The 12994-nt window shown below is 37.2% G+C and overlaps 1 protein-coding gene across 9 annotated transcripts in view; it reads right to left on the bottom strand.

Annotated features, from left to right (window-relative positions):
• Window positions 1-12994, bottom strand: part of GRIA4 (glutamate ionotropic receptor AMPA type subunit 4) — a 249420-nt gene that overhangs the window by 40018 nt on the left and 196408 nt on the right. For all 9 annotated transcript variants that reach the window (XM_064170856.1, XM_064170828.1, XM_064170847.1 and 6 more), the window contains exons 11-13: window positions 9522-9892; window positions 8007-8205; window positions 4440-4687 (exon numbers count right to left, since the gene is read on the bottom strand). In XM_064170856.1, coding sequence (XP_064026926.1) covers window positions 4440-4687; window positions 8007-8205; window positions 9522-9892 — 818 coding nt within the window. The remainder of the gene's footprint in view (window positions 1-4439; window positions 4688-8006; window positions 8206-9521; window positions 9893-12994) is intronic.

Below are 12994 nucleotides of genomic sequence, written 5' to 3'. Positions count from 1 at the left end.
TACATTTGAGTTAATAAAATAATAGAGACTTGAATGATGAAATATGGAATCCCAGACTTGTATCTATAAACAGTCTGTAACCGCAGTAGCAGGAACTTCCTGTGTCTCTGGATTTCATCAGATTGGTGAACAACCATCACCAAACTGTAAAATACAGCAAGACATCTATTCACAAAAGTTTTTTTCCCCTGTTATTTGGACAGGTCTAATCCTGCAAGTCTCATCTGCCTGGACTTAAAGTATACCACCAGGAACTCTCATGACTTGAGCAGGTTTCACTCAAACATGCTGCATACTGACAGCATATGGCAGGACAGGACAGTCAAACATCCTTAGTTAAAATAGTAACAAAAACAATGAAAACAGTTCCTCACTTTTTTTTTAGCACAATCTGTCATTCACTATTGCATCAAACAACTTCAAGGTACAATAAGTAGAAATATTTTTTAGTGTACCTTTAAGACAACACTGCCTCTACTTCCTTTTCCATAACTTCTTAGAGTGAAGAACTCTTTCATGTTTATCACTATTCAAACTTGTTTATGATGCCTATGTATCTAAAACAGAAAAGCAGGGGCATGCAAGACATAGGATTTGAATAGTACAAGATCTCCAGGTGTTGCCCTCTAGAAACAGACAACTGAAGTGGCAGGGGAGATGAGCCAGGGTGATCTGCAATGGCCAGAAATTTGGCCATGGAAATATTTTCTAGCAGCACCACATTTACAAAGGCAGACAAGTAGCACCCTCTTAACCACCTTTGAAAACACCATCTTTGGAGAAGAAAATGTATTGATTTACAGCAATTACTACACCATAGTTTTGGAAGGATACCTACCGTAGTAGGAGAAGGAAACACTAAGGATAGTGGGACAATGTCATCAGAGAAACTCAATCTTTGTTGAGAAGAGAGCCTTTGCCCCCAGTATTGCATCTTTCTCAAATGTTGGATTTTTACAACATTATATGGAAATGAATATCACTTAAAGGGAAGGAAGGAGACACACTTGATGTGTGATGTGGTACTGCCTGTTGGGCATAAAAGAAACACACATCAGGCATTTCTCATTCTCCTCTGTCCAGTGATATTCATGTATCCTAATACTGCAGCATCCCTGAGAATAAATCATTCCAATTAGCCAATAGGTACTGGTTGAACACTGCAGGAGTGTGGCATGGAACCTGAAAAGGAAGAGTTTTAAATTAAAATCCACTACCCTGCTCATGTATAGAGACATGAGCAACAGAGAGATCAGTCCCTGGATCACTCTGACCAGTGGATTTCATCTGCATGAGCCACGTGATGGGTATGTGCTCTGTGATGAACATGAGTCCAGTGATTTGATGGCAGGGAACTATTGCTAGTCCTGTGCAACATGAAGAAGTCTGGTTTAGATTACTCCATTTTCTGTCAGTGTGAGACTATATGGTCTGGTTTTCCACACACTCACATCAATTTTATGCAGCTGTTATTACATTTTTAGTGAAAGAACTCCTGATTTATAATCATTACTAGTAGGAGGATTAAGACTAAAATGTCTCTAGTGAAATAGGTGTTCAAAGAGCTTAGTGAAAAATTTGATATGAATAATTTATTTTTAAAAAATTAGTAATTTTTCCCTAGTCCTGAACAGCTCAAGAATAGAGGGTGAATGCTTAACATTTCTATGTTACTTGCAATTATTTGTGAGCTACAGCAAGTAATTTGTGGTTGAAACATAACTCAAATAGTAAATTATGATTATTAAATAAAATATAAAATTCACAACTCCCATAGCAAATTATGTCTTTTGACTAATTTATGTAACAGGCTTAGCTAGTCTGCCCTTTATGGATTTCAAACTGCATGCTCAATATCTGCAATTATCTGTGCAGGCAGCTGTTACATAAGTCATCTGATCAGTAACAAAAACACTACCATGTGGGCCATGGTCAAAATAGCAAACCCAGCATATTCTACAATTCCAAACAATTCAGAAAATACTAAAGCATGCAGTTAAAATTTACAGAAGAATCTTTTCTCTTCAGAAGCACAGAGGTAGGAAGCTTTTCCCTTCCACTATACTACTGTCTATAGACATACATAGAAGAGGTGGCACAAATGTGAGGTATTACTTGTTCTTAAATTTTGCCCAGAACATTAAGTGTGTTGCTTAATGTTTTTAATAGGTAAGCAGCACTGATATGTTGCCTGAGATTTGTCACTGGGAGAGGGAATGAGGTGCAGCAGGAGAACAAGCAGCTTAGGACACGTGAAAGAAAGGCTTGGGAAAGTCATGGACATGGACAGCCAGTCGAGACAGCTTGAAAAAAGATTTGGTCCAATTTTCAGGTTGGGTAAATTTATCCTATTGCCTTTTTAAAAACATGTTTGAAGGCAAGATGTCAAAAACCAAAATGCTTTAGGTCACTCTAATGATAGATGCCAACCTCCAGTTTGACCAAACTGTGGCCTCATTGAAACATGGCAGCTTGGTCTTAGATGGGATGAAATTAAGATTTCATACCTGATACTTACAATCATGGGTGTGCTCTTACTCTCTGTTTTCCTTAAACTGTTTTACTATGCCCTCTTCCTTCTAATTGCTTTACGTCATGCCCCATTACCCCTAGATAATTTTATGTAACCAACTGAGCAAACCTGAAACAAGACAAAATTTGACACAAACCAATCTCCACTAGTGCTCATTATAACAGGCTGCATCTTGCTACTGGTATTGGATACTCTCCAGAAAAAATTAGTGAGAGGGACTAAAGAGCACTATAAAACATGCTTAGAGTCAACAGTTCACTGCTAGGATATATATGGAAGCTGATACACTGATTCCTAAAAGTTTGTCTAGCTTTGGCACAGTGCAGCACTTCCTTACCACAGGAAAGCAGTTCCATTAAACTGCAGTGCTGCTTATTACTTCTAGGTTGTCTGAAACACTGGTAACAGGCTAGCAGCCTAACAGAAATATAAAAATTAAGTGCTTTGAAAATTTACTCAGATCAGCCTCTCCTATTACCTGCTGCCTTCTACCTTTAACAACCCCATAAGCTTTGGACGTGTTTTTCTTCATAATTAATATTTTTACTGTTATTATTCTCCGTCTCTCACCTCCTTATGTTGTCTTACTACTTTATTCAGTGATGAAGGTGATGGTTTTTAAATCTGAGAAGTACTGAATATTAAAAATCAAAAATTCATATTCAGTTACTGAAATATGTGGCCTGATTTTCTCCTGCACATGCAAATCTTCTCCTATTTGAATGATACTCTTATTCCCATCTTCAAAATACAGTTATGGCTACTGAAGTTTGTGGTATTATGTGCAGGTTAAACCACTGATTGAGTTAAGAGTGAGTTAAGTTATCTGCAAACTGGTGATGATGTTGCCTCTGTGGTCATGGATGTAGATAGGTACCTCCTTATTTATTTCCTGCACAGAATTACAGCTTCATCTACACTTGCAACTCCTCTCTTCAACTTGCTTTGTATACTTTCTGAATCTATTTCATCAGAGGCTCTTGTAATCCTTTATCAAATTTGTGAAGCAGGGTGCTGGTTGCTCTGTGGGCCATTCCCCATCTTACACCCACATGGGCCCTGTCTTTTTATGACTTCCCAGGCCACACCTCCTCAGTGTGCTAGTTGCTCTTTCGCTTTGAAGAAAATTGACAAGCCTACCAGAAGAAAAAGGTAGCTTTTGTTTGCCCTAAACATTAAAGACAACACAATGGCAAATAATAGCAATTTTAACACTGAACTAGTACCTTCACGTTGTTTCCCTGACAATCTGAATGAAAAGCGAGTGATGTTCTGCCTGTAAAACAAAAACTCTCCTGCATCTGATACCATGATAAAGAAAATATTGGTGAGTTTGAAGGCAGTACTGAAATGCATAATGCTAGAAACACAAACATTTTTTTTCTTCTAAATAAGAAGGTGCTTTAACAAGAAACACATTGAAGAAATTGTTTTGCTGAAGGACTGTCTCCAGATGATGACATTTGAAAAAAGATGTTACAGGTACCTTCTTATTCAGAAATGAGCAGCGAGGATCAATAAACAAAACATAAGATTTAACCATAATATTGATGTAGACACTGATGCTACTGATTGTAGGCAAAATGCTGCTGTAAAGGGTTGAATTTGGTGAAATAAGGTGATGAAATAGAACAGCTGATGTTACTTTCATTGAGGCTGACTTCAAGTAGCTAGTGTTCAACCAGTTTGGTTTTTATATGGCCTTGAAATATATGCCAACTATAGCTGCTAAATCCATATTGCAGTTAGGAATGTTTACCTTTGTTGATCAAAGAAACATGAAATGGAAGGAAAGAAAAATAACATACCATGTTCACACACAAAACAAAAAGAGCTATATCAGGGACATCAGGGAAGGTGGAATACTATAACAACACATTTTATATTGTTATACTATTCCACCCACCTTAATGGAGAACCCTTCGGTGTGGCTACGCCGTAGCCTTTCGAATCCAGATTTCCTCCCACTTTCATGGTGTCACATGGCTTTCGTTGCTCAATGTATTCATTCATGGTGGACTCCAGCAGGAAGGCAAACTTGCCCTTGGATTTGCGGACACGAGCTACTCCCTCTGCAGTAGTCCTAGTGAACACTGATGGCTCAGCTGATTTCATGTAGGTCCACATCTTTTCATACACTGCTATTTTTGATCTCTGGAGAAAATTAAAAAGGAGTTAGAACAAAAGAATGTTGCAAAATTTCAGAATGGCACTGTTCAAAATAAAATCAATCCTACTTAAATTTTCAAACAGCTGGGGTTGGGAACATCGTGATTAAGATAAAGATTTTCTTTGAATCCCATGTTTATTTTAAAAGAAGCAAGAAATAACAATACTATGGAATCTGATAGTTACAATAATATAACTGCAAGCTAAAACCTGTATTTACTAGGTAGTTAGAGGCAGTTCACACAGTCAAAGTGTTATAAAGTGTGTTTCAGGGCACTATAGATGAAATAGACATCCACAATAAAGCTACATGGGAAGGAGAAATAACAAAATAATATCTCCATAAATATCGAGGTGAATCTTGAAGCATTTCTCAGCTCTAATACCCACTTCTTACACCATCAAAACCAAAATAACTTAACTAACATTTCTGCTTTCATAATTAGGAACCCAGAATTCATTTAATTTACATTCAGGCAGGCTGCACAACATTTCGAGACACAGTTCACAATAAAAGATGAGAACAACAACCTGGAGTAAATATGCTACTAAAGGAAACAAAATGCCCTAAGCATTTATCTTAAAAAAGTATTAGGTTTGTTTTTAGAAGTTTGGTATCAATGGATGTATTTTAGATTCTTATCCTGCAAGCACTTGAGTAAGAAATGTGTTTGCTCAAAGAATGTGCAGGAATTGGTGGCTTCGACTGCAGGAGTTGGAAATGTTCCTGTCTGGGAATGCATGGTGCAGCCATAAGTAGAGACTTAATAAAAAATAAAAGTAAAAAAAAAATTCATTGAAAGGAAGGAAGGAAATTGTATGACACTAAGGAGCTTCCCATGCTCATTAGATTCACTCAAGAACTGTGTTGCTTCCTGCAGCAACAGAGATCTATACATGCAAACCAGCAGTGTGTCAGCTGAACACTACACGGTGTTTTTGTTTAATATCAGATGGCGCTTGTCTTCTCATATGCATCCTGCAAAAAGGACTTCTTAACCAAAGGCTCAGGTCAGCTTTTATTTGAGTCAACAGAAGATTCTAGCTAAGCAAGATTTAGTCTATGAGCTCATTCCTGCCTTGAGCACTCCAGGAAAATATTTTTTATTATAAACCTGTAAAACAAAGGGACTAGAATATTTAAACAAACATAAAATCCTATAATATAACTATTATTTAACTTGGCAATATCTTTCAAAAGCCTGCAACTGAGTCTTTGTGTAGGTAAGAGTAATGTTCTTGAAGCAATTCTTTTTACCAGTTACTATTACTTGGAAAATAATTTATTAGGGAGGTAGGTCTGACTTGAAAGTGTCATTTAACCAGAAATGTCCAATAAAAGTAGAACAGAATGTCATAAATTATCCTTGCTTTTTTAGCTTGTCTATATGAATCATTTTATCTATTAAATATAATAAAATTTAAATTAACTACAGCTGTGAATGTCCATAATCACATCCTGTCTTGCCACTCTCTCTTTCCATTATAGTAACAGCTACTTTTCATTTACACAATAGTGGCTGAGAGCAGAGTAAACTGAGCCACCCATTTTTTTTTTGCTTTATTCTGATGTAATTTCATGGATATAAATATACTGAAAGAAAAAAAATGGAGAGGAGCAGTAATGAAACAATTATCATTTCTAGAATATTTGCTTGCCTTTGTCTGCCTTCACTTCCAATCGTTTCTTACATCTCAACATCCATATCATCAGATTCTTTATGAAATAAACATATAATAGATCACTTCAGAACTAAAACCATGCAACACATACATTAGCTTTATTACTGAGAGGCAACAATGTCCTAAATCAATTGAAAAAGGTTGCATTTAAATTTGTATTTTTAGGATCTAGTTTACATTGACTATAGAGAGACAAAAAAAACTATGGAAAAGCCTAACATGGCATCTCTCTCTGTAAGAATATTTTCTTCTCCCAAACTTTCATTTCTTGACATTCAATTTCTACATGTCAGCTGAGAGTGAAAGTTGAAAGCAAATCAATAGATATTCTTTATTATCACGTGAGGAAACATTTCAGCTTTTCCCTTGCACGCTAGGATAGTGTTCATTTAGGGCTATTTCAGTAGGACTGATAAAAAGCAAATTCTTTCCCTCTTGATCAAGCTGCTCATAAAATGCAACTATCACTATATCCAAAACAGAAAATAAGAATAATTAGCTAATAGTATCAAAGTCTTCTTTTACTTTATGTTGGCTTCAAAATTTTCCCTTTTCTGTTTTCAACCCAGAATCAAAGCAGACTGAAGAGCTATTCTGAGTTTCTGATATATTGGTTTTCCACAGTCCTCTGATATGATGGGAGGAGATAGCAGAGCTGGGCCCAAGAAAAGAGGGACGGGGAGAAAACGTATTTAAGATATGGTTGTATTTATCGTTGTCCTGCTCTGTTCAACTGGTGAGTTAGCCATGGTTTTGTTTAAATAAATTGATTTTCCGAAGCTGAGTCTCTGTTTTGCCCGTGACCATAACTGCTAAGTGACTCCTCTCTGTCCTTTGTTTCAACTCATAAACCTTTTGTTGCATTTTCTCCTCCAAGGAAGAATTGCTGGCTCACAGCATTTACTCAGAGCCACGTTTAAACACTAAACTCACACACCTTCAGTCAGCTAGACTTAACTTTCATCTGCTACAGACAAGAAATAAAGCATGAGGGTCTGTTTATTATGTACTCCTTGTGAATGTCCAAGCTTACTGTTTTCCAGATGGCTAATGATGAGGATTACATGCCAACCACACTAACACAGGAAAGCAAATGAAGTAATCAATATGGCCAGCACAGAGATATGAGTGGCTATTTAGGCTATTTCCTACTGCTCCAAACACATCCCCCCGAGATATATTTTCTCTTTATTATTCATTGAAAAGTCAGCAAATTAAAAAATGTATTTCTGACCCACCACTGAAGACCCTAAAGCAAAATGCACACAGCTAAATCCTTAAAAGAAACAAAACCTGGAAGAATTCATGTTATTATCAAGCTTTCAATGCTGCACATTATTTCAGTACTATAGCTTCAGATGAATCTATAGCGTAATGCTGCTTTAATTATCACCGGCTTTGGAATCGCTCAGGGCACCTCTTCTGACAGGATCAATAAGCTTTCCACAAATTAAAATGACTGAAAATTCTAACAAATGGTGTTGTAAAAAAGTCGCTCAGGTATTGCAGGAGTTGCAAACTATAAAGCATACAATTGCAAACTAATGTTATTTCACACTTCCAAGCATTTTAAAAGAGCAGTCAGCAGGGAGAGGTGCTCTAATGGACATGCCAAACTTACTCTGAAGAACTCTTTGGTTGACCCTGAGTCCAGTGTCCCGTAAGCAATTTCAGTTTGTTTGGCAAGGTCTTCTGCACTTTCTATGGGCGAGACCATTCGCTCAACAGTCAAGAAAGCAGCGAGGTTAGCAGTGTAGGATGAAATAATGATGAGTGTGAAGAACCACCAGACACCTCCAACAATGCGACCTGAGAGGGATCTAAACATGAATAAGGTAATGCACATTTTCCTGTCTCTTAAGCCACGAAAAGAGAAAGACAGAAGGCATCATTACTGCTGAACATGTATCATTAAGTAACAGCTAATGTAAGGGAGATTATTTGCATTTTAAATGATAAGAAATACTTCTTCTCCTGAATTTTAATGCCTATAGTACAAACTCCACCGTATTAATATGTATCATGAGCATACAGAGGCTTGAGTTCTCTTGAACAGTAATCCCAGTGTTCTTATTATTTCAGGAAAAGCCTAACACAGCAAAAATCTTATCAAAAATACTGGATAGGTAGTCTGTTTTTGGAGACAAAAGTGAAGTGTGGTAGCTGAAAATCTGTAGCTTTCTGTTAAAAAAAAATAAAAAAACAACAGACAGAAAAGACTTTGCACATGGATTATGTTGGCTCCAGGATTAAAATGTTCCTGTCACCCAAACTTATCAAACATTCTACAAGCTGCTGAAATCATTTCAACTTTCACATTTTCCTCATTTTTCTTACTTAAGAAGCAAGCATTTTATGGTAACAGAGATATTTATGCTAAGTAAAACCCCATATTTTCCATTTTAATACCTGTAATTTGATGAGAAGGTTGTTGAGGCATAATGTACATCCAGTCCTAATCAGTATCAATTTCATTGCTAACTTCAATAATAGCAGAATTAGGCCAATGCTGAACACTCAAAATTTCACTATAAATGGCTAAAATGAAGCATTCAAGTTTGAAAGATTTGGGCATAATGTTTAATTAAGAACTTGTAGCTGCTGCACACAAGTTCCAGAACATCATAAATGGCTGAGAAATTCAGGACTGAGATGATATATTACATCTGAAGCACCCACTCTGTAAGGCATGTAGTGATACAGCATGGCTTCCCTCACAGTGATATTCTGGAAGCAGTCCTGTAGAACTTGATAGGGAACAGAAATGGGACACTCATTCATGCAAAGCAAATATTCAGCACAACAGTGTGCATTTTGTAATACAGTGAAACTAATTTATAGTAATAACACAGGTTCTCTGAATTCATCTCGGTGGAATTGCCCCTGTGTGTACCTGCTGTTTCTGGAAGCTGTTTGTGGTTTACGCACATTGACATATGTAAACTAACAGCGATGACTGAAATTCAAAGCAGATTCTCTGTTGCCCTTATTGTAGCTACTAAAAAAGGGGGAAAAAAAAAAGGAAATGGCTTCCTAAGGAATGACTTTTGAAATACTGCCAGGAAAATAAATGAATGAAGATTTTATGATTCACTGTTGAAGAGAAAATGCAAATGTAAAAAGATTTGACACAAACCTTGGGGAAATATCACATCCTTGTTGCATAAAGGCACCCAGGGAAAACCAGAGGCTGTTGAATATGCCAAATTCATTGGGAGGCTGGTCACTAGGTCCTTCTTTCCCGTCCTCTGGTTCTTCTGTGTGCCACTCATATGGGCTAAACCTGCTAACTAGGAACAGGACCACACTGACACCAATGTAGGCAAAGACTATGCACATCCAGATTTCATACGCCAAAGGGTCCAAGAAGGAAAACACTCCTGGTTTAGATTTCTGGGGCTTTTTGATCATAATGGATATCCCCAAACTCATAAAAGGCTTAGAAAAATCAATGACCTCTTCTCGTACCAAAGTGATGGTCAGAGGCGCAACAGCAATCTCTGCTTTCTATAAAGAAAAAAGAGATATAGATGTATAAATTAATTGCACTTGGCTTACATACCCAGTTAAGCAGCTAATTCCAAAGGTTTGTCATTAACATCAAGACACTGTGGCTTAAATGTTCATTCTACCACAATCTGCATTTACAGGTTTTTATTCTTCAGAATTATAGAAATACTTAATTTTCCTGCTAAGGAAAAAAGAAATTCTGAAGTCTTATACATGTTAGCAGTAGCATAAGTAGATAATTTTAGTTATCAATTTAGTCTTAAAGTGAAGGAATTCAAGGAAGAATGAAAACTGAAAACGATCCTATTGTCATATACCAAATGTATAGAAAATGTTTAATAAGATCCCACTAACAGTCATGTATTGTAATACTTTTGTAGGACATAATCATTCTTTGAGGGAAATCAGTTCACTGACACAAGGAAGTTCTGAATAGCAAGAAGCAGCAAAGGTGATTAACTATTGCCACAGCTCTCTTGGGGGAAAATAGTTCCACAGCAATGAATCAGTGAAAGAAGGCAAGCAAAGAGCTGTGCAGAAAAATGCAATAAAAGGATAAAAAAATGTGCTGCCATTAGAGGCAGGAATAATTTTTAATATGCTTTTAAATATGTTCTTAAAACTTATGTGCCAACCTCGAATGAATAGTTATTGAAGGTGACAGTGATTTACAGCTGCTAACAATCATGTCTGCATGCTGTGAGCAGGTATTACAGCCGTTCTCACGGATCATGTCTGTCATTAGGGACTCAACCACTACATTAAGGTTTGCTTCTTCTCTTGCCTTGCCCTATACACTAAAGCTGCCCTTACAGCAGTACTTAAGATGGGAATTGCAAGAGGAACTGGGACAAAAGATGAACTGGTGAGGGGGGAACAGATGCAGAAGCTGCGGAAACCTTTCTCTTGTCAACCATCAGAGAGCTGGAGCACCTCTCCTATGAGGATGGACTTAAAGGGTTGGGGCTTTTCAGCCTGGAGAAGAGGCTCCAAGGTGATCTTATTGTGGCCTTCCAGTATCTGAAGGGGGCCTACAAAAAAGCTGGGGAGGGATTTTTTAGGTTATCAGGTAGTGACAGGACTAGAGGGAATAGAGCAAAGCTGGAGGTGGGGAGATTCAGACTGGACATGAGGAGGAAGTTGATCAGCACGAGAGTGGTGAGAGCCTGGAATGGGTTGCCCAGGGAGGTGTTTAAGGCCAGGCTGGATGAGGCTCTGGCCAGCCTGATCTAGGCTAGGGTGTCCCTGGGCATGGCAGGGGGGTTGGAACTAGGTGATCCTTGTGGTCCCTTCCAATCCTGACTGATTCTATGACCATGGTGCTGTAACAGAGCCCTCTGTGACCAGTATGGACTTCAGTACATTTTACAAGCTAAGAAAAGTAACTTTGAGGGCAGTTTATATTGGTTGCAAATAAGGTAGACTCACACCCTGCCTTCTGCAGTTGCTTGACTTTGCTTCAGGCCTCAAAATACATGAGATAATGTGTCCGTATTTACTCTGCCCAAGGCCCAGTCATCTTCACAGGCACAATTAGGAGTTATTAATAAATATTCATAATAGAACTGTTGTAGTTTTCTAAATACTGAGTTGTCCCAAACTCATTTATCATATATCTTCAGATACAGTACATAGCCCATAGGTTAGCAAAGCATTTAAGTGTGTTGGCTTTTTAGAATGCTTTTATGGACATTCATACTCAGTAAAATATACATGACTGTATCTAAACCTATCCATTTCAATGAGATTAAAACATGCAGAAAATGAAGGATACACTTAAATAGTTTAACCCAAGTGCTACATATATAACCTGTGTGATAAATAAAAAAAGAACTTTAAATGTTGGCATTTTTGTTATCCTACAACTTTGTAACAGATAAATGCATTTATAATAACATGTTTTTGTTGGTTTATGCACTATATTATACTAAGCTCTATGTAGCTTATGGAATTTAATTTAAAACCTATTTCATGTAGTTAAAATTTAAATCTCTTGGTGGCTGTAAAATTTTGAATAATTCAGGAAACCTGACTCATTCCAGTGCAACGACCCAAAATGCATATTTGTATTAAAGTTGCTGTATATTAATCATGAGATTAGATCTGTCGTTCTGAAATAGGTGTGATGCAAGCACATCATCACAATTTTAGGCAAAGGTGTTCATGCAACACATCTAAACCTGTATTTCTGCAAGCACACCAGACACCATCTCTGGTGCTAACATCTCAGGTAAACATTATGTATGATAATATGTTCTCTACATTCTCTCAATGCTCATGGAAATTCTATAATAAATGTGTTTAGAAAAAATGTGGCAGCTTGAAATCTTGTGATTATGTAAGTCCAACTGAAAGAGGTAATTTATGAAGATAGGGAGGCATTGTATGAAGAAAACTTATGCCTGAAATGTATTTTCAAATATCCTGAAAATTGTGAAGTTTTATTCCTGTAGTCTCAGGATGGCAGGATGGTCTGAAATACTGGCATTGCTGCATGATATTGTATTTCATCTCACTCATAAATTACCTTTTTTACGGAAGAATGGTTTCCTTCCTTACAGTGAATATGTTTCATATTTAAGCTGGTATGAGTACCTGATGTGAATCAGGAAAACTATGAATTATTACTGCTGATTTCTGTATTTGTCTCATAGTGGCACAGTATAAATGATAGACCTGGTCAGTGGTCTTCAGAAGTGCTGGATAATGCTTTGCTTTTTGTGTTTATAGATTAGTACAGGAATTTAAACAGGAATCTTTGAGGACTGATAGCTTTTACAGTATGATGTGAAAAAGTAGCAGCCTCATTTTAGGGTGAACTGGGGAAATGTTAAAGACTTAAGTAGCTTCCTAGCTAGTAAGTGAGGTGGTGGAGTAGCCGTCCCTGGAGGTGTTAGAAAAAGACACTTAGAGCCACGGTCTGTTTGATTGGATAGGGTTAGGTGATAGATTGGACTGGATGATCTTGGAGGTCTCTTCCAACCTGGCTGATTCTATGATTCTATACCGCGCATTGTATGTGAAACACTAGGTAAGATTCATCTTACCAAATTTAAAAGAGTAGGTGTAGAACTCAAACTGCATCAGAATTAACAGTCT

This window comes from Pogoniulus pusillus, chromosome 3 (genome assembly GCF_015220805.1).
Source record: "Pogoniulus pusillus isolate bPogPus1 chromosome 3, bPogPus1.pri, whole genome shotgun sequence".
Taxonomy (NCBI): Eukaryota; Metazoa; Chordata; class Aves; order Piciformes; family Lybiidae; genus Pogoniulus; species Pogoniulus pusillus.
This window is presented reverse-complemented; position numbering and strand designations above follow the sequence as displayed.